Source organism: Cavia porcellus, unplaced genomic scaffold, assembly GCF_034190915.1.
Source record: "Cavia porcellus strain 051 isolate PalLab524CR breed Dunkin Hartley unplaced genomic scaffold, mCavPor4.1 scaffold_5, whole genome shotgun sequence".
Lineage (NCBI taxonomy): Eukaryota > Metazoa > Chordata > Mammalia > Rodentia > Caviidae > Cavia > Cavia porcellus.
The window spans coordinates 68512410-68536227 of NW_026947488.1; the positions used below are offsets into that span (position 1 = coordinate 68512410).

General features: G+C 36.8%; 1 protein-coding gene across 4 annotated transcripts in view; it reads right to left on the reverse strand.

Moving 5' to 3' along the window:
* Positions 1-23818, reverse strand: part of Slc9a9 (solute carrier family 9 member A9) — a 691893-nt gene that overhangs the window by 357191 nt on the left and 310884 nt on the right. For all 4 annotated transcript variants that reach the window (XM_013159812.3, XM_063249139.1, XM_063249140.1 and 1 more), the window contains exon 6: positions 3257-3362. In XM_013159812.3, the coding sequence (XP_013015266.1) occupies positions 3257-3362 (106 nt within the window). The remainder of the gene's footprint in view (positions 1-3256; positions 3363-23818) is intronic.

A 23818-nucleotide genomic window follows, 5' to 3' on the forward strand; every position in this document is an offset into this window, starting at 1 on the left:
ATTAGTGAAGTTATTGGCTATTTGTGTTTCGTCTTTTTTCATTATGTAGTTGCATCTTTTGCTCATTTTTCTCTTGTTTTTGTTTTATCAGAAGCCTTTGATGATAAGAGTAATGAAAGTCATTAAGATTTAGCAAAGTATTGGGTTATGCACTAGGCCTTGGTCTTGCTGTTTTGTGTTTAATTCTATCCAGTGAAGCAAGTGCCGTTAACATTCTTATTTTACAAAGCAGGTAGCTGCAGCACAGAGGAGTAACTTATCAAAAGTCAGTGAATTTTTTATATTGAGGAGATTAAAAATGTATTATGTATATTATAAAGTAAACTATGAACAGGTGTATTGAAAATGCTTTCCTTAGTTCATCATTAATCCGTGAATTTTCTGTAGTATTTTTTGCCCACTTGAGTGGCTTTACTCAGTTAAGTAAATTGGCTTTTTTTCATAATTTCTGCTTTTGATGTCTTGATCATTTGAAGAAAAACATTAAATATTATATTAAATAAATATAATGTAAATGCATCAAAAACATGCAGATAATATGGCACGATGCAAAATAAGGAATTAAGTGATCTTATCTCTTTGTTTGAACCATAGTATTGCACAGCAATGGTATCCATTTTTAAGCACTTAATTTTTTCTTCTGATGATTGTCCTACAACTCTTAATAATAAGCACTTTCATTTCTTTATCAACTCTATATGGTACTGATATCTACTATGAGAAAATGTGGAATTTAGCTAGCTTATTTCTTTCTCCCATTCTGCCTTTACTTAACTTGAATAATATCAATTTTGCTTGCAAGTACTTTATAAGTAATACATTTCAACCTCCATTTCTGGATTTATCAACTTTAGTCAGTATGTCTTAACTAGTGATTCATTCCTAATGGAGGAAATCACATGTAAAATGGTTATTCTCTGTTCTATATATTCTTTGGATCATAAAATGCCACATTTATGAAAGAATGTTTCACTAGAAGCAGATCTATCTTTAATCATTGTAATGGCACTGGAGAGTCTGTGTAAGTAGAAAGATATTGATATAAATGACAATGTAAGTATACTTAAATACTTATAATAGACTGCATTCATTACAGAGATATGAGCCTTCCCAATTGTATTTGCTTTATTTGTCTCTCAGAATAATTTGTAGTCTATGTAAAACAACTAACAACTGTTCTTACATTTTAGACAAAGAAACAAGTACAATTTATGGTCCACATAAAATCACTACACTACTCACCTAGGTTTCGTTGCCTTGTATTTATATCCATTATCAACTTTTTATTGGCAATATTAACTTAAGCAACAATTCTGCCTTCCCCTTGTCTCAGCTCATGTGGTTCAAAGTGAAGCTAATCACACTCTTGAAGTCACTAGGGTATGACTTAGGCCTGAGTCAATACATGCAGAACATTTTCTTGGCCAAAGTGATTGGCTCCGAGTAAGTTGGGAAATATTTCAGAATCTATAAAGTGCACCAAAATTTGGCCTGACAATAAGAATAGTAGATCTAAGACTCTGGTTTTATGAGACATCCCTGGGAGATGCTGGCAGTCACTGCAAGAGCAGAAAAAGGCACTCATCTTGAAGAAATGAGTGAGTGCTGCTCAGGTCATTGGGGTCTTTCCTGAGCCATTTCTATTCACGGTGCTCATTTCAATCAGCTAACATGGATTCTCTTTTGGTTCACCTCAGTTTGGGTTGGTTTCCTGTCAATAGCAATAATTGCAAAGTTATTTAGTAGCAATCCTAACACCAGATCTTTTGAATTTCAATCTAATCTTCCTACTTTGTCATGCTGTCTCTGAAATTAATGTTTTCACTAAGACTGAAAACCATCCACCCCTCCAGATTTCTCCCTTCATAGCCTATTAATGACTTTTAGAGGTGCCAACCTATCAAGTGGAATTCATTCATGAGCTAGTACATATACATGTGAGTAGTTTGCTGGAATCAGAAAGGCCAAACCTTTTCTCAGCTGCTTGGTCCTTTCCCAATGTCATTTGTGCTTCAGTGGCTTGGCTTTGCTTGGCCTTTTACAAGTTGGCATCTCAGGAAGTAAAAAAAAAATGAGGAACTCAGCAGTTATAAATTTGTTTTTATTCCATATGTTCCTTGAATGTTAGTGTTTCTTGGTCAGGGATTCCTGTTTGTTCTAATTAATTATTGGCATTCTTTGAAAGTAGTCTTTAGCACTGTGAATCTGCCCAAGCCATTTAATTTGTATTTCTTGTATTTTTGCGTCCAGGTGAAATATAAGCACTATATTTGGAGGCTCCCTTGAAAGTTGATGAATTTGTGGCAACTGTAAGTAATGTCAGTGGACAAAAACAAAATGAAATGAAACAAAACAAAATAAAAACAAAAATGGTGCTTTCAATTCTTTTATTCCTATCTATGAGATTTGACTTTTAAAAATCCTTTGTTGCTTCATAATACATTTTTAACTGCATTGAAGTAATTAACACTAGAGATAAGGTCCAGTTGTCACATTAAATTATTAGATATCTCCTTTCCTCTGGGATGTCTGACAGTTGCCCAAAATGTTAGTCTTAATCTAAAACCAAGAAAAGACCTTTGACATAGTGAAAGCTACCAAAGTGGCATTTATTAAATATAAATGGTAAGTGTCTAAAAAAGAGGTGAGGAAAGAGCACCAGTTCTCATCTCAAAGAAAAAAATCCTTCCAGCACAAAAGGAAATTATATTAGCTTAGTTGAAGCTCCATCAGTTTCATTTGTCATGCGATGATTTAAAGATGTGCACATTCCTATAAAGCTTTACATTTGCATTGAGAAATAAAAGTATTCTGACCCTCAAGTTCTTTTCAATCTGCCAAACTCTCTATAAATACAAGGGCTTCTGTTAGTCTGTTATCTGGAAAGTGACTTGTCCGAGGAAAAAAAATTAAATGGTATTGACTTGAAATGAGGGAAGCTCATTTATGGGCTTTTTATAAACCCTAAATGAAGCAGCCAAATATAAGCACTGAGAAAAAAAAATATCTGTTACCCTCTGGGTAGTGTCTTGTAATAAGCTGGAAATGTGAAACCCATTAATAGTATTAGAAATTAGGTGCTTAATGAATTGCGAACATTATTGGAGATTATCTGTGATAACAAATCCTTAAAAGCAAGAAATTGCCCATCACTATGACACAGAGAAAAGATTTCATTAAAGACATCAGGAATTAGCTCTGAGTGGCATCATATTTCATGTGGTTAAAGAAACATAGGCTGAGTCATGGTACTTACTATGTGAGGACTATGGCCACTGCATCATTCAGCACACTCTCCCCAAACAAGAGTGTATACAGGTCAGGGTCGACATGCAATTCATGGAAAATGGCCAGCACTGTCACTAGGAAGACACACAAAGATGAAGAGTTAGCTAGGTTTTGGCAATGGGAGCTTTCTTTCCTTAAAAGCATTCAGGAAATAATGCTTTCTTAAAATTCATCCTTTATACCAACACTAGATCTTCATTCAAAAAATACCTGATTATGTCATCTCTCTGCTTAGTGATTTCCCTTGGATCCCTAATGCTTACAGAGAAAGTTTGAGCTCCTTAGTACAAGTCCTTTACAATCTGTATTCTGCTTACCTTCTAGCAACTTCTGTGTCTGTGCAACGGCAATCAGAAACAGAAACAACACCCAGGACTGGAGTCAACAGGCACTGATAGGGATCATTCCAAGAATATCAGGCCAAAGTCTCTGGTATTCGAGGACTTATATAGGATAGGCAAGCAGGAAGTACAGAAGCAGAATGGCTTGTCGGTTGGGGATTGTTTCTTACAATACGCATCATAGTAACCAGCTAGGCATCACACTGACCAGCTGTTTCTAAAAGAAAAAACAACTGGAACTGGAACAGGAACTATTGTTAGCTGGGTAACTAAGAAACTGAAGTATATTGGTTGGGGGAATGTGTGGCATTTTCTGTTACATCTGCACCCTTTCCCCACTCTTTTCTGCTTCCCTGAATTTGCCATAATTTTGCAAACATGCTGCATAGTTTCTTGATTACTTGTGCATTTTGATTCCACGTAATAAGGCAGCAATTTTTGCCATCCATCTGCTACTATTACCCTCAATTGCTTAAATGCACACAATTCTTGCCACAAAAGACCCATTTATTTACTCTTAAGAACCTCTCAACTGACCTCTTCTAAACTCCTTGACTTCCTCAGCAGTGACCTGATTCATTCCTGTATTATGCTAGCATTTGATCAAATCACAGATTTATCATAAAAGGGCCTGTGAGATCTATAGAGACACAGTCTGTCCTTGCAACACATGATATCAGCTAGCAGAAATTGTCTGATGCCTGAATGACCTAGTAAGTAAATGAATGGCTATTATTACAGTGGGAGAAGTGGTGACTCTCATTCACTCCTGAGATGGCATTCATCTATAAGGACAGACTCAATGTCCATAAGAGGAGGACTTGTTTCCTGTGGACTGCTGCATGGTTACTCTATGCTGTGTACCTGCACTGAGCCTCTGTGAATACATCAGGATGGTAAATAATCACAGACTGATTATCTGTGTTCATCAGAACCATTCAGTGTCTTGATATTTCAAACAGTTATGCAAAGTGTGAACGGCAATCATTAGGAAAATGATCCACTGGATTGATTGCTGAAGGGGAAAGAGAGTGGTTGAAAATGATACTAATGGCAAAATTTTAAGGCAGAGTAGATGTTTTTCATTTCTGTTCTTTCATGGGTTGCAAGAACAGTAAATATGCTGTAAAAGAATGCTTTACAGAAAAAGTAAGAAAGCCAAGTTGAGTTTTAAGGTTTTACAAGTACGATCAAGAAGATTGGAGCTTTCCTTGGCTGCCACAATAGGGAGCAATGGGAGGGCTTAATAAGGGGTATGCCAGTTTGATTTGGAAATAAAGCTCAGGCAACAGGGCAGGGGGCAGAAGGGCCATGTGGCTGGAAGTTTGCCAGTGGCTGAAGTAAGACATGAGTCATACTAGGACAGAAAAAAGACATGGATGAAGCCTTTAAAGTCCTGCACACCTATCATCCTGGATGCTTACTGGCCAGTAACTACAGTGTTTTGTTTTTTACTTATTCATTGACTCTCGTCTTCCCTGTGTGTCACCAGCCTGTAGCACAATGCTGCGATTTTAAGCCTTTATTGAGGGATGAATAAAGGAGAATTTCAATGAGGACAGGATAAAGGAGAGACATTAGAGACAGAGAATTGGTGGGTCTCAGTACTTAAGGGACAGAAAGGAAGGGCTGGATTTCCATTCGTTATGAGAAACATGCTGACTATATTTAAAAACAACGTAATATTTACTTGATAATTGGTAACTGGATATATTTTAAGTGTTCTCACTACAAAAAAGGTAAGCATGAGAGATAATATAAGTTTAAATAAATACTTTGTCTTAAATGCTTATTTTTAAAAAGAAGCTGCTACAAGAATTCAAAAAGAAAAAAAAGAAAATTGTCATAATAGTGGGCTAGACCTATTTTTTTAAACAGGCACATAGTCAATTTCATTAATCATACCAGGTGAAATGGCAGAGGTCTACTCTGTGATAATGTGTAGCTGTGAGCATTTCTCCCAAACCTTTGCCTTTGTAGGTGGTGTTGAGGCGGGTAGCAAGTGCTTCTGCTAAGTAATCTCTTTCTCCTTCCTGGATAAAATCAAGACTTTGTATCTAATCAAAACAACGAGGTTTCAATTAGGGTTTTAGTTAACAGTATTTTCCTTTTGCTAGGATCAGGGGGAACAAAAGTAATTCTTTAAAAGGGAATTCTAACATGGCAGTTTTTTTGATGTTCATCTCTGTGGCCATTTCTTTGTAGTTTTGAGCTCTGAAGCTCCATTCCAGGGAGTTTCCTGGGCTCATGAATAGGGATGCAATATCCAAAGTCTGTTTCTCTACTTTCTAGTTATGGAGTCTACTCTTATGGGGATGAATACATCTTTCCAAGGAGTACTTTATATCTTCAGTGGAAAGCCTTTTAGCTAAATATCCAGTTTGCTTCAGAATTTCTCTGACATTCTCACAATTCCTTTTGAAAAAAGAACTGAACTCCATTTCATAAATGATATCCCACACAAGAGAAAGCAATTACTTTGCACATTCCTATCTACCCTGTGAAGAAATGGAACTGCTTCAAAATAAAGCCAGATACTGTGTTCTACAACAGGGTGTATTTTGTAAGGACCACAAATGAGTCAAACAGATGTCAGAAAATTAGCCATCCACTCTGCTACTGAGATGGGACCTTAAAAAAATAATAAAGCATATTTAATTGGCTCACTGGTGGGGCTGAGTCTTACACACAGTGTTGAAGGGAATCTACCTGGGAGGGCTACAGGAACACTGGTGGACGCGCTCACTGCAGCTCTGTGCACACCTTATTGCATTTGTCAGGACAACCATGGGCCATGGTGAAGAACAATGTGTCTTCAAGATGGCCCTTCTTGTTTAGCACCAGAACTCTAAGGCACTCTGATGCCTTATGGATGAGGAGAGAAGAAGAAAACACATATTTCTTAAATCTCTGATTTTGCTAAGGGATTTGGTCATTTTGCTTTTATCATTCATTAGGTCCACTTGCCTTTTCATGGTAGGTTGTGACTTGGAGTTCTTTTCTTTCATTCTAATATTTTAGCTACAGAAAAATATGCTTTGCCTCTTAAATTGTTAACAAAGAGCATAAGTGCATTTGGGCATTTTATTCTCAAGCAGAAGAAGACACAGACAGACAGATAGACACACATGTATTCCAAGGTAGTGAAATAGTGTGATAACTGACTGAGAAATGTCAGTGAATTTTGGAGACTTCAGAGAAAAGTAGTTTCAGCAGCCAAACAGCAAGGGATATCGGGTGGCAAGGCAGTGTGGAACACACTCCTGAGAAGGGATGGTGAGGGATGGAGAGAAAGAGTCATGCCCTACGGGTAGCAAGAAAGTGAGCCTAGATGTCTCATAATATAGACTGTGTAAAAGAAGCCAGAGGCAAGAGAGGTTGAAGGCAGAAAAAAAAAAAACTTCTGGAGCAAGACCTAGAAAGGCAAATGACAACTCAGGGGCAGATGGAAATGCGTTTCCTTAGTAAAGGAGGTAGTCTTGAGAGCCAGAGGGCAATGCATGAGTCAGGTGCTACAAGAAGGTAAAAATGCACAGAGTATCTGTTGGGGGAATGCGTTCAAAGTTCACAAAAATTTGTTAAGCTCATATATAGGATATTTCTCAATCTCCAGGAGAAAACTCCAAACATTGAAATAATGTATTTTGACTAATTTCTTCATCAAACCAAGAGTCTTATAACCTACTACAATTTTACTGGAGCATCAAAATCAGTATTTTATCACATCAGAGATAATTACCATACCCAGAGATAAAAATACAGGTAATGACAACCTGTCCCCCACCAGTAACTCAATGTGTTGACTCTGAAATGATGTTTTGTTAAACGGCCAGCTCTTCAAATGACCACTTTCTTGATGCTTTTTCAGAAACTTCTAAGTCTTTCCGTGAGTTAGTGACAGCTGATTCTCTAGAATCTCTGTTGGCAGCCTTGTGACCCATATTTTCTTAGTGTTTTATAAGGAATTTAAATTTCAAATGATGTTTTCATGTGGCAGTGCTCAGCAATCTACCTCAGATTTGCCTGGTTTGATGGACAAGAAGAACCACAGTGCCTACCCCTGTTGTTTTAAGTCATCATTCAGCCTTGTCAAATACTGGCTGCCCCTGTATAGCCCACCCCATGGTTTTCTGTGCAAATTATGGCAGTTGTTTGTGACACAAGGAGAATCAAATGTGTCTCTGGCTTCTGCAGCTGCACTGGTGTTAGACCTGACAGGTGAAGAACCCTGGCATTTTCATAAATGAGCTAGTATCCTTCCCTTTCCAAAGATGATTACTGCAAACATTTATTTTCTTTTCCTGATGGGAGAAAGGTGGAGGAGGAGAGTCTCCTGTAACTTTTCTCACTTTCTGAAATACTGTACATAGATTTCTAAAAATGTTTTTGGGATCTGGATAGAAGTTGAATACTGGAATTATTTTGAGTCTATACCTTCTCAGTGAAGACCTGGCAGCAGAATCATTGAATGGATGGGTTTCACCAGTTAACCTCCTCTGATCATAATCCTAAAAATACAAGTGGAAGGGGCCAGGGACTTAGCTCAGCAGTGTAAGTGCCTGCTTGGCAAACACGAGGTCATGAGATTTTATCCCCGGTACAAAAAACAAAAACAAAAACAAAAAACAAGTGGAAAGCCTATCCTTTTTGAGTGAGGTCAAAGAAATGATGACTTAGAAAACTGACTATTAGATGTTACTTTCTTGAGATCACTGTACATTAGAAGCTACACAAAACATCATGAGAATTTAGCCCTAAAATGTTGAGATTTTGTTTTGAACCTCAGCGTGATTTATCATTTCGGCACTGAATTAGCAGTGGAGATGAACACTAAATGGAAACATACCACCGCAGGTCTTCTCACATAGGGTTCCTTGGGAGAAAGTTCCAGCGTTGGAGACAACAGTTTCAAAATATGACTCAGGGATCCCTGGGGGTGCATCTGACACTTAGAAAGATCAAAATGTTTTAAGGGCAAAAACATTTTCACAATAATATGAAAATGTTCCTTATCACTCTTACTCCTGTATTCATACATAGTGGAGTTTTCTGGCAGTTGCATGATGTGCATGAGTGTAACAGATTAAATGCAGAAGCAGATGTAAGAAGCTGGCTGTCTTCCATTGCACCGCATATTAAAGCTCTGCAAGAATGCCACTGTTCTTAATTTTTTATTTCTTTGGCGAAATGAATTTATTTTTCATAAAATGTTATTTATTTATTTAGTTAGTTACTGGGGATTAAACTCATGACCTCATGCTTGCTAGACAGGTGCTTGTGCCACTGAGCTAAGTCCCTAGACCTATAAAATGTTTTTTCTATTAATATATAAATGATTGCTATCTTAAATATCAATAAGGGATCCTCCCTGGTTTTGACAAGCTATAGAGTTATAATACCAGAAAACCTAAGAACCTGGTCCTAAGATATTTGTTGTGTGTAACACATTAGCTCACTTTTTACCCATCAAAAATATTAGCTGAGCATCATGTCTGAAGAGAAAGGAGAAAATAGTAGAGCTTCATTTTCATGTTGGATCCCTTTTCGAGAAAGACTCCCAAGATCTTAATATCTTTTGCCATACAATAAGCAACCGATTATTTGGGCTTACATGTACATAAATTCTAATAATTCTTAAAAGACAGATATTATTCTTTTTACATTAACTCCCCTAGCATATTGTTAGAGTTACATTTCTGTCATTGGTATTTGCATTTGTTTAAGTACTCTTTTGAAATGTAAGTGATTTGAGGGAAGAGGTTTTTTTCTTCAACAGATGAGTGGATTATAAAAACACTAACAGGCACACTTCCTTTCCTGTCTTTAACCACAGCTGAAAAGTGTTTGCGAATAATCTATTTCTCTTCTGCTATATAAAAACAGAACAACCCTTAGTAGTCACAGACAGTAAAAGAAGGTCATGAAGTTTGTTAACAAAAAATTAGTGTATCAGTATAATAATATTAAAGAAAATTAAGACATATAAAGGTTGAAAAGGGAGAAATCTAAAAATAAATCCAAATGAGGAATACTTTTTCAGGTTTCCTGTCTGGGAACTTACAGCCTAAACTCTGTGGCACTTTAGTTAGTACTTTGAAAATTTTCCCAAAGGTACCTACAAGAATATTCTAAATTTAACATTAGCACAGAACATAAACATTTAACAAAGACACGGTTTTCTCACCAATGGTGTGTAATGAGCCATGGTGCAGTTTAATGGGTATCTGTGCAGTATACCCACTATCTTCATGAAGATGATGCACCCTGCCATATAAGCCTTTTCCAATCAGGATTATCACTTAAGCACTTTGCTATTTTAAAAATGAAAATGGTGGGCAAATGTTCACCTTAAAATCATGAAATAAGTTCAAAGAAAAGCCCAGCAGAACCAAAAAAAAAGCCAGCTACTATGGGTCACTGAGAAATCAACACTTGGAGGTAAAAATAAAACTGTGATTCATTACATGTAAAAATTGTGAGGAAAGACAGTTGTGTTAGTCATAATAATGGTACACATAAAGTAAGGGGGATTCACAAAGGTTTTTTCTCTTAGTATAAAAAGATATGAACCGAACAGTTATACCATCACGTCCTGGCCTATGGATCAAGACCTTGTGGGACATTATAGAAGTATTTCAAAATGGTAAGTGAACATTAATACTCTGTATAAAGTGTTGCAAAGCTGCTAAGGGAAAAAAGAAATAATATTGAGAAGAGTCAATGTTGGGCCTGTGTTAGAAAAAAGGAAAAAAAAAAGAGTGGAAGAAAGGGGTAAAATGATACTTAAATCAATCTCAACCCTGTCATCATTCTGCCTGTGTGGCTGAGTAATGGTTCCCCACACAAAGATGTCTATGTTCTAATTCCTGAGATGTGTGAATATGTTACCTTTCCTGGCAAATGGGACTTTGGTGATGGAATTAAGATGACGCATTATGTAGAAGGTAGGGGCCATCCAATCTAACCATAGAAAAATTTCTCATCCTGAATTCACAGATACAATGGTAGAGATATGAAAAAAGGGAAGGTGGGGACAATTCCAAGTGTGAGATAGCTTAGGCACACCCTTGCCGACTTTGAGGTGCGAGGCTCACTGGCAAGGGCCTGAGACAGGAGCATCTATGAGCCAAGGCTGACTCTGACTCTTGGCTAGCATGGAAACTAGGACTTCTATGACTGCCAGGACCTAAATTCTGCCAGTATCCTGAATGAGTTTTGAAGCACATTCTTCCTACAGCTCCTCAATAAGAGCCAAGTCAGGTAACACCTGAAGTTTAGCCTTATAAGATTCAGAATAAAGAATCCAATTGAGCCAGTCTTGTCTGTCTGCATCTTCCTTCCCTTCCCTTGCCTTCCCTTCCCTTCCCTTCCCCTCCCCTCCCCTCCCCTCCCCTCCCCTCCCCTCCCCTCCCCTCCCCTCCCCTCCCCTCCCCTTCTCTTCCTTTCCCTTCCCTTCCTTTCCTCTCTTTCCTCCTTCCTTCTGGCAGGATGGTGATCACATTCAGGGCTTTTGCCCTGAGCTACACCTCTAGACTTGCTATATACTTATCTATCTATTTACTTTTAAAATTATGAGACAAGGTCTTAAAATCCTCCTGCTTCAGCCTCTCACAGTGATGGGATTTCAGTTGTATCAAAATATGGCTTGTTTGTGGTAATTTATTATGGCAGTCCTAAAAAAACTAATGCATTCTGCTCCTCTCTCACAATAGTGCCTTCAACTCTGAGTAGAGAAGGTGTTGAGTGAGGCTGTAGCTGGAAAGATTCCTTATTCTTGGCCTTACTTCCCCTAATTCTCTGATTCTAAGAGTCCTTTCTTTCCCATTGGCAAAAGTCGTTAAAAACATCTGTATTTCAGATATGCTTAATGAGAAGACGGGATTACTGTGTGTGTGTGCAGGCCTTGGACACTGATGGAATTGTCCATCTGTGTACCTTCTGTGTCTTCATCACACATAGTAGGTCACTTATTGATTCGGATGTATTTATAGCTCATTAAGTCACCCAACTCTACAGTGTTTATCCTATCTGGGCTACCGTGTTGAATACAGTTAACACAAGATCCCATTGTGGTAGCACATGCCTGTAATTCCAGCACATTGGGAAACTGAGGCAGAAAGATTGCAATGTTGAGCCCATACTGAGCAACTTAGCACTTCTTTGAGACTCTGTCTGGGTTTAATCCCCAGTACCTTAAACAAAACGACATACAAATAACACATACACACAACACACACATAGAAACGCACACAAAAGGAAGAAAAGAAGAAAAGCAAAAGAATTAGTGTCCGGATAAAAATGTTACAGCTGAAACCAGTTAACCAACTGAGGAAACCAAAACTGACGAGACTAAGCCGAAGTCTTAAAGAGGTCTCAGAAGCAAGCAGTAGCGTTTAAATTTTTTTCTTTGAGTACTTTTGTATTTTCCTGAATTTTTTACGATTAATCTGCACTATATTTAGAATCAGAAAAGACAGCAACCATCCACTTAACAAGAACATAAAGCGCGGTCCTCAGAGTTCCCTTCCCAAGGCCGAGAAGGCTGCAAGTGCGGATTCCCTGCCTCAGGACTTCCCTGTGGGCTTCCACACCTCTGGCCACTCTAAGTGGCTTTTTCAGTCTCTCCAAGAGCTTTTGTCTTTTGTTTTGGGGAATCAGTCCTCTTGTGGTTTTTATTCAGTCTATCTTGCCTCCCTTTTTCTCTCCTTGTAAGCCTATTCTTTCACTGCAGATGCGTTGTAAATGTCCTCCATTCCCTGCTCACTCCACAAATTCTCCCTCCGCAGTTTCATCCACACCCAGTAAATCTCAGTCTCCAGCCAGGCTTAGATACGGCCACCCATGTCCAGCTACAACCAAGACAACTCTACTTGGAGTGGCTCTACATGAATAAATCCTTATTAAACACTGCCATGGGCCTGACATTAAGTATGGATGTGTTACAAATTCCCCACTCTTAAGCAGCCAGAGTAAATCAGCTGCTTTTGCTCTTGAACTATCCCTCTTGAAGAGTGGCATCATCACTGAACCAGAAGCGGTGTGTGTGTGTGTGTGTGTGTGCGTGTGTGTGTGTATGTGTGTGTGTGTGTGTGTGTAAATTGTGAGTTACGTTATCTACAAGAAAAAAAAAATCTTTGGCTTTAGAGAATATGCAGAGTCAAACCACAATTTCCAGTTCAGTAGTTTACAAGGTCAGGCAAGGAGAGACAGAGAGAAAAAAATATGAGTTCCAGAGGTGCTATATTACATCAGATACTGCAGCATGAACTAGCTTTGTCATTTCTGAAATCTTAGCCTTTTTTTCAGTAATTCTTTCTGGACTGAAAAATAATATAGGAATAAAAACGTTCCGTTGCAGATAAGTGCATTTGCTTATGTAAAAGCCACATTAAAAAAAAAAAAAAAAACTCCCCAAGAAATAATCTGCAAACACTTTAACTTTTCTTTAAACCAATTCTCTTGGGTAAAAAGTTGGTCATCATTGGAATCAGATGTTCATCCATGTATTTGTCAATGCCTTGATAGTTCCTGGCAGGAATAGGCAATTAATTTTGTTTATTGACTGAATCTCTGAAGGTCACACACCATGTGGTTAACTCTGAAGGATCAAAACACTGCGGGCCTCTTTTGTATCCTCCCACAGGTATTCAGGCCTCCTTTGCCTACTCAGTGACCCAACAGTACTTGTTACAAAAAGCTATCTCCTTTCAGTTCATAATTAATAAACTGAACTGCAAAATGCTTTTTATCTATAGTACCCAGGAAAAAGGTCAATCCTCGTCCTTCCTTGGTCTTATTCTAGAAGGAAGGAAGCTTCTAAACCAAGTCTCTGGACTTGGCAGGCAGAACCCATCCCAGCTTGCCACTAGAGGGTGATCTAGGCAAATCACCTTTAAGAGGGCCCTCATTTTTAGGATTTTACAAATAGTAGGTGCTGATCTTGGACTTAAGCGTGACTCTTTAGATGTACTCTATCTAGTTGCTCCACTTTCCCTGGGTTTTTATCCTCACCAGGGTGCTGATCCCTAAAAAAACCCAGACTGTAAGGAAATACTAAAGTATTTTCTCAATCCCTTTTGTTCTAATGTGCAATATCTTCTTTAATACATAAATAGAATGTGTGGGCTAGACACTGAGTTTCAAAATTTTGAGACTGCAGGTCTATCTTTGAGCATTGCTGAGAATGAACTGCTTTCATTTAAAGACTCATTCTTTTCCCCTGGACCAGTAAGCCAGGTCTGTCGACCACAGCTGTTTCCCAGCTGTCCTCAGAGCTGTTGAATTGCTTCAAATGGTTTTTCAGTGTGTTCTTAAAATCCCATCCTCAGAACACCTGGAGTCTTGCTTTATCTACTTTCTATGTCATGAAGTATTTATATAGTTGCTTGTCATCTATTATTGTCTCCAATCCTGTTTTGTGGGACTTTTCTATAACTGGACTTCCAGCTTCTGAAGCAAGGCCTTTATGCCAAAACCTTGCTATTCATTACTGTCATTTGGCACAGAAAAGTGGTTGGAAACCAGACTTTTGTCTCAGACCAACCTGTGTTGAGATCCCAGTTGTGGTGGAAGTGAATTTTGAGATTAGGAGATGCTGTTTAATTGCACTAAACTTCATTGGTTAAGTATCTTGGTTAATTTTCTCTCGTTACTGGGACAAAACCACCTGACACCTAAAATGAAGGAAGGAAAGGTTTATTTAGCTCACTGTATGGGGAGGTTTCAGTCCATAATCAGTTGGCTCCAAGGCAGGGTGGCATAGCACTGGGGCAACATTTCAAAGGAGCAGCCAGAGCAAAAGGGCAAAACAAGCCTCTTCTCCTCCTTTATACTGTACACAGGACAATCCTCCCCGCTTCCCCGGCATCTCCCTACTCCAGGACAGGTGTGCAGCACTCAGAAAATCTCTCTGCACCCTTCTTGCACAGCATGAGGATATTTACAAAGATCCTGGCTCCTTGCTGAGTTCTCTTAGTTAAACTTCTCAAGTTGACACAATGTATCAACCATAACTATTAAGAGGGCAAAATACTTCCCTTCATCATAGACCTTTTGGAATGATTAAATGGAATCATCTATGCAAAGTATCTGGCATAGGTAAAATAACAGTGGTTAGTACTGTTACTATTGTTCATGTCTTCAAAAGCATTAACAGGTCGGTCCATAAAATGCAATGGCACCTTCTGCTCATTTGTTTTTCCTCTAACACTCAAAAATAATTCGTGGGAAGTTTTTTAGAAAAAGGTGCTGCTAAGCACAAGTGATGAAGACTTGTCCATTCCATTCTCTCAGACTACCTCTTGAATGTCTGCAGTTAGAACACTGACACCCATTTTTTGGGCCCTTGCAGTTTCTTTCTGAGTCTGAAGATCTGCAAATGATGAGGTTGAACGAGATTGTCTTTAAGGTCCTTCTACACATGAAATTCTATGACTCAGACTTCAAACTTCAAGCTGCAGATATGAAAAGTTTATATTTCCCTAGCTCTATTGATGAAACCTCAGTATGATTCAGGGGTCAACGTGTGGTTTGTAGAGTTGAAGAGCAGCAAATGAATAGTGGCGGAATAGTGTCCAGGATAATTATTACGACTTTTAACACTCCTCAGCCTGAATGAGGAGGGAACTTTTGTAATATTAAGTGCATATGCCCTTGCTTTGACCATGAACCCCAGAGTTTTAAGATATAATAGCCACAAGAATCCCTGGACCTAGGATACCTTGCTAGTGCTGGGCAGCCTGTGTTCTCTGTGCTCCTGGATAAAGATTGAAAAACCCCTGTTCATAAGCCTACCTTTTGCACAAGATAGTATGTTCATGGTTTCTCCAGCTGATATTTTAGTGTCTTCAGTCAAGCAAAGTATCAATTTGGAGTGAGGAGAATTTAAACCTTCCTGTAACCTTCTCTCCACCAGAGTCACGTAGAGGTCTGTCTGCCCTTCTGCTTTCACTGCTTGGACTAACTGTCTCATCTTTATTTTTTTAAAAAAATTTTATTTTAAAGAGATTAAGACAAAAGAGGACATAACGAAGCAGATCAGATCAGAACAATGCAAGTAACTACATAATAACTGCATAATTAACAGTAACTACCATAATGTCTCTTTCTTTGAAATAGTTGAGCATAGCTTCATATAGGAAAGTATCAAACGTAACAAAACAGTATAAAACCATGCAAGAGAATGAAAGCATTACAGGGCTTTCAGAACCAAGCAGCAGAGAACAAACAATGGCTACTATAGTATCTCATTTTCCATAGAAACACTGTCTCATCTTTAAACTGCATATATTGGTTGTTTATGTATCATTTTTTAGACTCAGAGCTCCTAGAAGGCAGAATCTGTACCTGGTTTACCATACCCTGCCTCAGTCACTCCTGCAGTGCCCCTTACACAGCAGATGCTCAGTAAGTCTGAAAAATGCAATCAATAATAAATTGGGAACTTGATTCTTGGCTAAATTGGGCTTTTTTCATGCAAAATTTAGCTGGCACATCACTGTTGTTTTGAGCAATAGCAGTGGTATAGGATAAATAATATTAGGCATGTTTTGTTTCCCATCTCTGCCACTTATAAGTCTTGTAAACTTAAATCAAGCACTGAAGGATTTAGAGCCTGTTTGCTTGGGATGGAGAGCATCCTCTGGTTGTGGCTATGGTTAAATCAGATAATACATTTGTATGCACTTATTGACTATTATCACTGGACAACATAATCTTCAGTAGACAAAATCAGATGGAGCTTTTAATGTTCTGCCAATTAGTGGCTTTGGGTTGCTTTCGTGCATTGACTCAAGTGCAACTATTTCTTTGATAAGCAGAATAAGGACTTCACGGATTCTAGAACTGGCTGAAATTTAACTGAAGTCAGTAGGATATTTTGATTACATTGATCTTAGTACCTTAAAAAAACAGTCTAGAAATCTAATGAAATAGAAATTTTGGTTTTTGTAACTGTTTTCCATTCACTTATTGCGAAATCTCAGGTCAATCTTAAAACTTCTCTGCACCTCAGTTATTTCACTTAAGCAGTGAATCTTCTCTACTCAGAATAACAAAATGAAAAGAATTGAAACACTAGGTGAAGAAGATACTTGCATTCTTTGAAAGAGGTACATGATATAAATCCAGACTGATATTTTTATTTCAGAGTAAATTTGCTCAAGAATAGAATCTGAGTTCATGTGATGGTGTTTTATAGACTTAGGTTTGTGCAGAGGCTTTTAAACTGATGCTATTACAGTGCATTTAACATGCAACTGGATAGAAATAGAAAACAGCTGAGTACTGTTAAATGACACTGTGTGCAGGTTAAAACACAGATTGCAGAGTGAAAATGGCTGGTCTGTCTACAATCTCTAGAAGCCTGCTGATTTCTGTGGGGAATACTTCACTCTAATATCATCTGACTTCCTCAAAAGTATAATTTTTCCCTCAGTGGAATTCAACAAAAGCACGTGAATATCCCCTCACTGCTCCTGAGCAAAAGCAAGTAATATCTGTACCAAATATTGGATATTAAAAGTAGAGCTACCCAAGTTTTTCAACAGATGACTGAGCAAATAAATCAGGAACATGAACTTTTCTCAGTGAGCATTTGTTTCTAATTTTTAAGAATTTAGGCATAAAACTATCAGGATATTGTCCTATGATGGTTAGCAGATAATAAATGAAAGTAGTCTTTGTTCTCAAATCCAATCCTAGTATTGAAACATTTGTGTTTTCAATTGTATTTTATTTTTTTGTGTGAATAAAAAGTTCCTCGGTTTTCTGTTGAATTCTTATGTAGAATGTTGATAACACCAATTGACAAGAAATCACAAACCTTGTATAGTCTGAAACTCTGACATGCAGAGGCAGAGAGGGCCAGAAGGTGAAAATGAATACTATAAATTATTTAAAATAAGACAAGGTTCAAACAAAAAGAATAAATGAAGACCACAATTAAATATTGAGATACAACAGTGAACGGAGAACATGATTAAAGAGATTGAAGGAAAATAAAACTACAATGTAACTGTTCTGACTATGCCAACGTTAGTAATCATTTCTCCTGTGTTAAAAAAAAAGTGAAGAGTTTAACTGCGGAGTTCAATGACAAATGAAAAATTATGACAGACAGCCCAATTAAGTCACCCTTACTGAAGAGGCTTTTCTCCAAAAATAACAGTTCTGCTTTTAATTATAGGTTCTTGGGTCTGTTAATCAGCCATCTTCCTCAAGGCTAAGCTTGGTACAAATAACAGAGAAGGATTCATCAAAATGCCTGTTTAATTAAAAAGAATTTAATTAAAAATATTTTTACACACATGACCAATCATCATTATTTATGCAGATGTTCCCTTGTGCTTCTTGGGAAGTGCTCTTTCCACGTCCCCATTTAAATATTCTGTGCTTCTGTTAGAAATACTGTGAAATGAGAAGCACTATGACTGGTAGTTAATACCTATTTTTATCAAAACAGCAGTGCAGCTCACACATCACCCGTGCAGTCGTAACCATAGTAACCCCAAATAGAAAGGGTCTTTGGATTATCAACATAATCAAAGGTAAAATAGTTCATGTGCCTCTGGAATAGTTACACCGAAGTAAAGTTTAAAGAATAAAGGTGGCTCTTTTTTGCTTTTCTTCCTACTATTTAAATGTTAACTTAAAATTGTGACTTGCAAATATGGCGTATAAAAATACCTTTCATTTTGGATGACTCTTATTTCCTCAGTGTTAACACTAGAAAAGATGAAGACTCAATTCTGCAGCTTACTCTAGTCTTTTTATCTGATTATGCCACAGAGATAGCAATAATCATTTTGTCAAATTGGAAACTTTTTCAGCAAAAAAACCCCACACATGGCAGGCCTGAAAAATGAGAAGCCATGTTTTGTATCCATACCTCCATGAGAAGATGGCTGTGAGAGATATTAGGTGGAGACACACCTTTCATGGGTTGAACCACGGATGGTGACTCAGGGTGTGGACTGGTAGTTAGATTACAAAGGAAGGTAGCTTTAATTAGAGAAACAATTAGTTTGAAATAGCAGGGAAGTACTAGTTCAAGCACAGATCTGAATTTGCTCTTATAATTTATAGTTGGGATAGGATAGAATGGGAAAGAATGACAGGGCAGGAATAGAAGGTTAAAATGCTGTGTCTTAATTATTTTGTCAGTGTAACTATAAGCTAGAAAACCCACAACAGAGACTAGTGTAGAAACCTTTGCCAGTGCACTTTGCAATGCCAGATAGGACATCAAAACAGCATCTGGAACTTTGTATTATAAATATGTAAATACACAATGGATATTACAAAAATAGAAATTCTACTTGAAAATAAGTATAATTTGATTATTTTAAATCCCTTTACATTTGAGATTTACTATGTGAGTGGGTGAGCTAGTGATAAAATATGAGAAAACAGATATGTTATCAAAGCCACTATAGACTAAACTAGATATCTGGTAATTTTATGTTCCACAATAAATAAATAAATAAAATGCTATAATATATTTGTCTAAAAACAAAGAATCCAGGAAGAATACATTGTTTGTGAAAATTTATTTTAAAATACTTAGCAACCCATAAATAATTTTGTAAATAGCATTTCATTTGGTCTGACAATGACATCTTTAAAGATGTGGGAGGTACTTTCAGTTTTGTTTTGACAGTATTTATTTTAGGCATGTGGAAAATGAAATCCTGAGAAGTTAAAGTACTAAACTGTAATGTTCTATTTACTCACAACACTAGTCTTGCTTTAAAGAGCCAACACTTTCAACATGTAGGATGTCTTGACCACTAGAAGGCCACATCCCAACCTCTTTTTGGTTATGCTCCTACCCCATCACTCTTTACCTATTTATTTTTTTAGCAATAGTTTCTTTTGAGATTAAACATTTAGGATCTCTCCCTATGTTTATCTATGCAGGGAATTTCCTAAGAGGTGCTTTCACCCAGGTACATAGGGGCTGGTGATATTCTCCAGCACCTCATCTCACACTTCCCTTTGAGTTCAATTCACCCTAGAGTTACAGTGACACATGGAAATCATTTTAAGTATCACATACTGGGAAAGCTTATTTAGGCCACAGCCAAGAGATAGCAGGACTCTGGCATCTCTGGAGAACACCACTCCCAGGGGCAGAAGTCTCACAAGTTTTCTACTAGGACTTTTTTATCCTTCTGCAGTCTCTTGGCAACAAAGACTTTTGCAATTCATGTTATCCTAAGACGTAATACTTATGGGGGAAGTAATCTTTAATATAATCACACTAAGTAGTTAAGATGTGCCACTTTTCCTTAAAATTACAAGCATGACCTATAGATGTATTAACTGATGTTTAAGTCTAAAAATGTTTATTTTATTCAATAATGCATATATACTTATAAAGAAAAGCATTTCACTCATCAATTTTTGTGTTCATCAAGTCTCTGGATTACAGCCACTAGCATCAGGGAACACTTGGTAGAAATGGGATTTCAGACTGAACTGCAGATCTACTGAGTCAGAATTTTTGGGTTTCAGTACTCTGTGTTTTAACAAACTCTCTTAATAAGTCCTATGTATGCTTTAGTATGAAAATCACTAATATAGAACAGGAAAAAAATCTTAGAAATCATAGCATTATTCTAGAAATATATGAGAAAATTAAGGCATAGAAAGGTTAAGCGGACAATTCGACCTTTCCCTGTAAATGCATAACAGGAACTGAACTAGACCTCAAGTCACCTAACTCCCAATAATAAAAATAGCCTCCAATAGAACACTGACTAAAATGCACACAATGGACAGATGAAACTAGTGATATTGAAAAGACCAAAACATGAATCAAGAGGTGAAAATGACTAGACAAAAAGGAAAAATGCAATTTCAGATCCCTAGCCCATCCAGAACAAGTACAAGAAACACAAACATAGAAAATACTGAAAGATTAACACCTGGAATTGCTTAAAAGATGGTAAGTAAAACAAAGAAACAAATCCACGAGGCTAGAGAAGCTAAATCATAAATAATGTTTAAGACAAAAAAAAAGAAATGATGAAAGGAATTGCTTAGTATAGGTATATTGTTTAGTATAGGTATAGAAGACATAGATAAAAAAATAGAGATGCACAGGAAAATGACAGAAACCTTAGGTGAGCAATATAGTAAACAAAATTCATGAGACAGATCAAAGAAATATTCAGGAAATTAAAAATTACACTGAAAGCTGGCCAAATCGCTTGAATGAAACTGAAGATAAACTTTCAGACCTTGAAGACAGGATGGAAGCTAGTGATCACGAAAGGAAAAATCTCTTAAAACTAAAAAGGGACCATGAAATAATGATTCAACAGCTCCAAGAAAATGCAAAAAAAAAATGATATAAGAATGATACGTGTCAATTAAAAAGCAGGAGTCAATATAAACATAAAAAAAAACCTATTAGCAGAAGTAATGGCAGAAAATTTCCCAAGCATGGTAACAGAATCTGACATACATATAAGTGAGGCATATAGAACTCCAAACATCCATAATCAAAATAAATCTACACCCAGACTTACAATAATCCAGATCCAAGAAATTCGGAATAAAAACAGAATACTAAAAGCTGTTAGAGAAAAGAAGCAGCTCACTTATCAAGGAAAGCCCATTAGAATAATGGTCAACTTCTCACCACAAATCCTCAAATCAAGATGAGATTGGAGTGAAGTATTACAAGCCCTGAAAAACAACAGCTTTCAATCCAGATTGATGTACCCTGCAAAACTTTCTTTCAAAATTAATGGAGAAATAAGGTACTTTCATGACAAAGAAATGAAGGAATTCATGTTCACCAAATCATCCCTAAAAAGGGTACTGAAAGACAGATAGAGATGAAAATGCCCACAATTCCCAGAACAATAACAGAAAGAAACCATAAGGTAGGGCAAGCAATTGAATAAGAAGGGAAAGCAGGGAATCAACAAAAGGAAAATAACATGACAAAGTTAATCCGATACATATCAGTTATAACTACCAATGAAAATGGCCTCAACCAACCAATCAAAGGAAACAGATTGGCAGAATGGATCAGCAAACAGGATCCAACCATATGTTGTATACAAGAAATACATCTAACTCAAAAAGAAACTCATAAACTGAAAAATCAAAGAATGGAAAACAACATTCCATGTGACACAAAAACAGAGAAAAGCAGGAGTAGCTATTATGTTTACATACAATGTGAACTTCAAACCAAAAATGATCAAAAGAGATAAAGAAAGTCATTATATACTTGCTAGGGGAAAAATTCAAGAGGAAGAGCTAACAATCATAAATATATATGCAACAAAAATGGAAGCACTCAACTATATAATTACCAATAGAGAGGAAAATTCAAATGTGCAGTAACACAATTATAAGGGGGACCTTAATACTCCACAGTCACAAAGAGATAGATCAATGAGACAAAAAGTCAGCAAAGAAATAACAGAATTGAATCAAATCTGTGAATAAATAGAATTAGTGGATGTTTACAGAATGTTGTACCCAACATCAGAATACAAATTTCTCTCAGCTGTGCATGGGACATTATCTAAAATAGTCCCTATATTAGTCCATAGAACATGCTTAAGTAAATGCAAACGAATTGAAATTATCCTATGCACATTATCTGACGATAATGCAATGAAATTAGAAATCAATGGCAAAAGAAACTGCATAAACACATGGAAATTAATTAAAATCCTCCTGAACAACTAATAGGTTACATATGAAATTAAAGAAGAAATTAAACAATATCTACAAGTCAATGAATATGCAAATGTGACATAGGGGAACCTGTGGAATGAAATGAAAGTGGTCCTAGGAGGGAAATATATAATAGTGAATTGTCACATCAGGAAAACAGAATGAGCACCACAAAATAACCTAACACTTTATCTCAAGCTTCTTAAAAACATGAGCAAGTCAAGATCAAAGTTCATAAAAGGGGAAAATTATAAAGATCAGGGCAGAAAGCAATGCAATTAAGACTAAGAAAACAATATAAAGAATTCTGAATCAAAGAGTTGGTTCTTTGAAAGAATAAACAAAATTGATAAACCTCTAGCTAATCTTCTTATGAAAAGGAAAGAAAAAACACATTCATGCAATGAGGAGTAAAAAGCATGGAACTACTACAGATTCTGTGGCAATTCAGAAGACCATCAACTCCTACTTTGAAAATCTTTACTTCCATAGGCTAGAAAACACAGAGGAAATGTACAGATTCCTAGAAATGTATGAATTACCAGATCTGTATCCAGAAGATATAAAACTTCTGAATAACTCAATATCAGTTAATGAAATATAAAATGTAACTAAAAATTTACTATTATGGTTTGTGTCTAGGCATCCTCCTCAATCTTCATGAGTCATGGAGGTGGTTGAATTTAGCATTTGTGATTTGTTCATCGTCTAGCACTGGGTTTGGTGGTGTCTGTGCTGCACCTGCCCAGGGCCAGAGCCAGCGTACAATATACAGGAGGGAAGAAGGCATGTTTTTTTTTTTTTTATTATTATGGAGAAAAAGAAAAAAAAAACAGAAATAGGGTACAAGTTATACAGAATTTCAGAAAAAATAAACAATAGGAAATCACTAGTTAATAGATTACATAGTTATCTTAGAAATAGTTGTTCAAGTTACAAAATTAAAACATAGAAAGTGGACTTTCAAACAGTGAGACGGGAAACAGTTTTGTTCAATGATCTAACAAAACTCAGTAATATGGTTATCTATCTTATACACTTAAATATATATGCGGTTATATTCTTTAGAGCACTTTCTTTTCCTTTCTTTTATACAATGACAATTACACATTTTGGGTTTTATTACTCCCACAGTTCTTGTTACTTATTTTTGAAGAGAGTAAAACCAAATGTGACATAACAGAACAGAGTCACTCAAATCAGAAGGATGAACATAACAGATAATGTAAAGACAAAATACTAGGTGATCAACAATGGTTACCATACTGCCTCTTACTTTGGAGAAGGCATGTTTTTTCTGTCTTTTATCCTTTTTTGCTTTTGCTGTTTATGGCAAACATGAACAGCCATGCCATCCTGTCTTGGACCCAGCTGAACATGGACTGAAACCTCCAAACAACAGTAAGTTAAATAAACTTTCCCTCCTTAATTTTGGGCATCAGCTATTTTTGTCTCAACAATGAGAAAAAAGTAACCGAGACAAAATT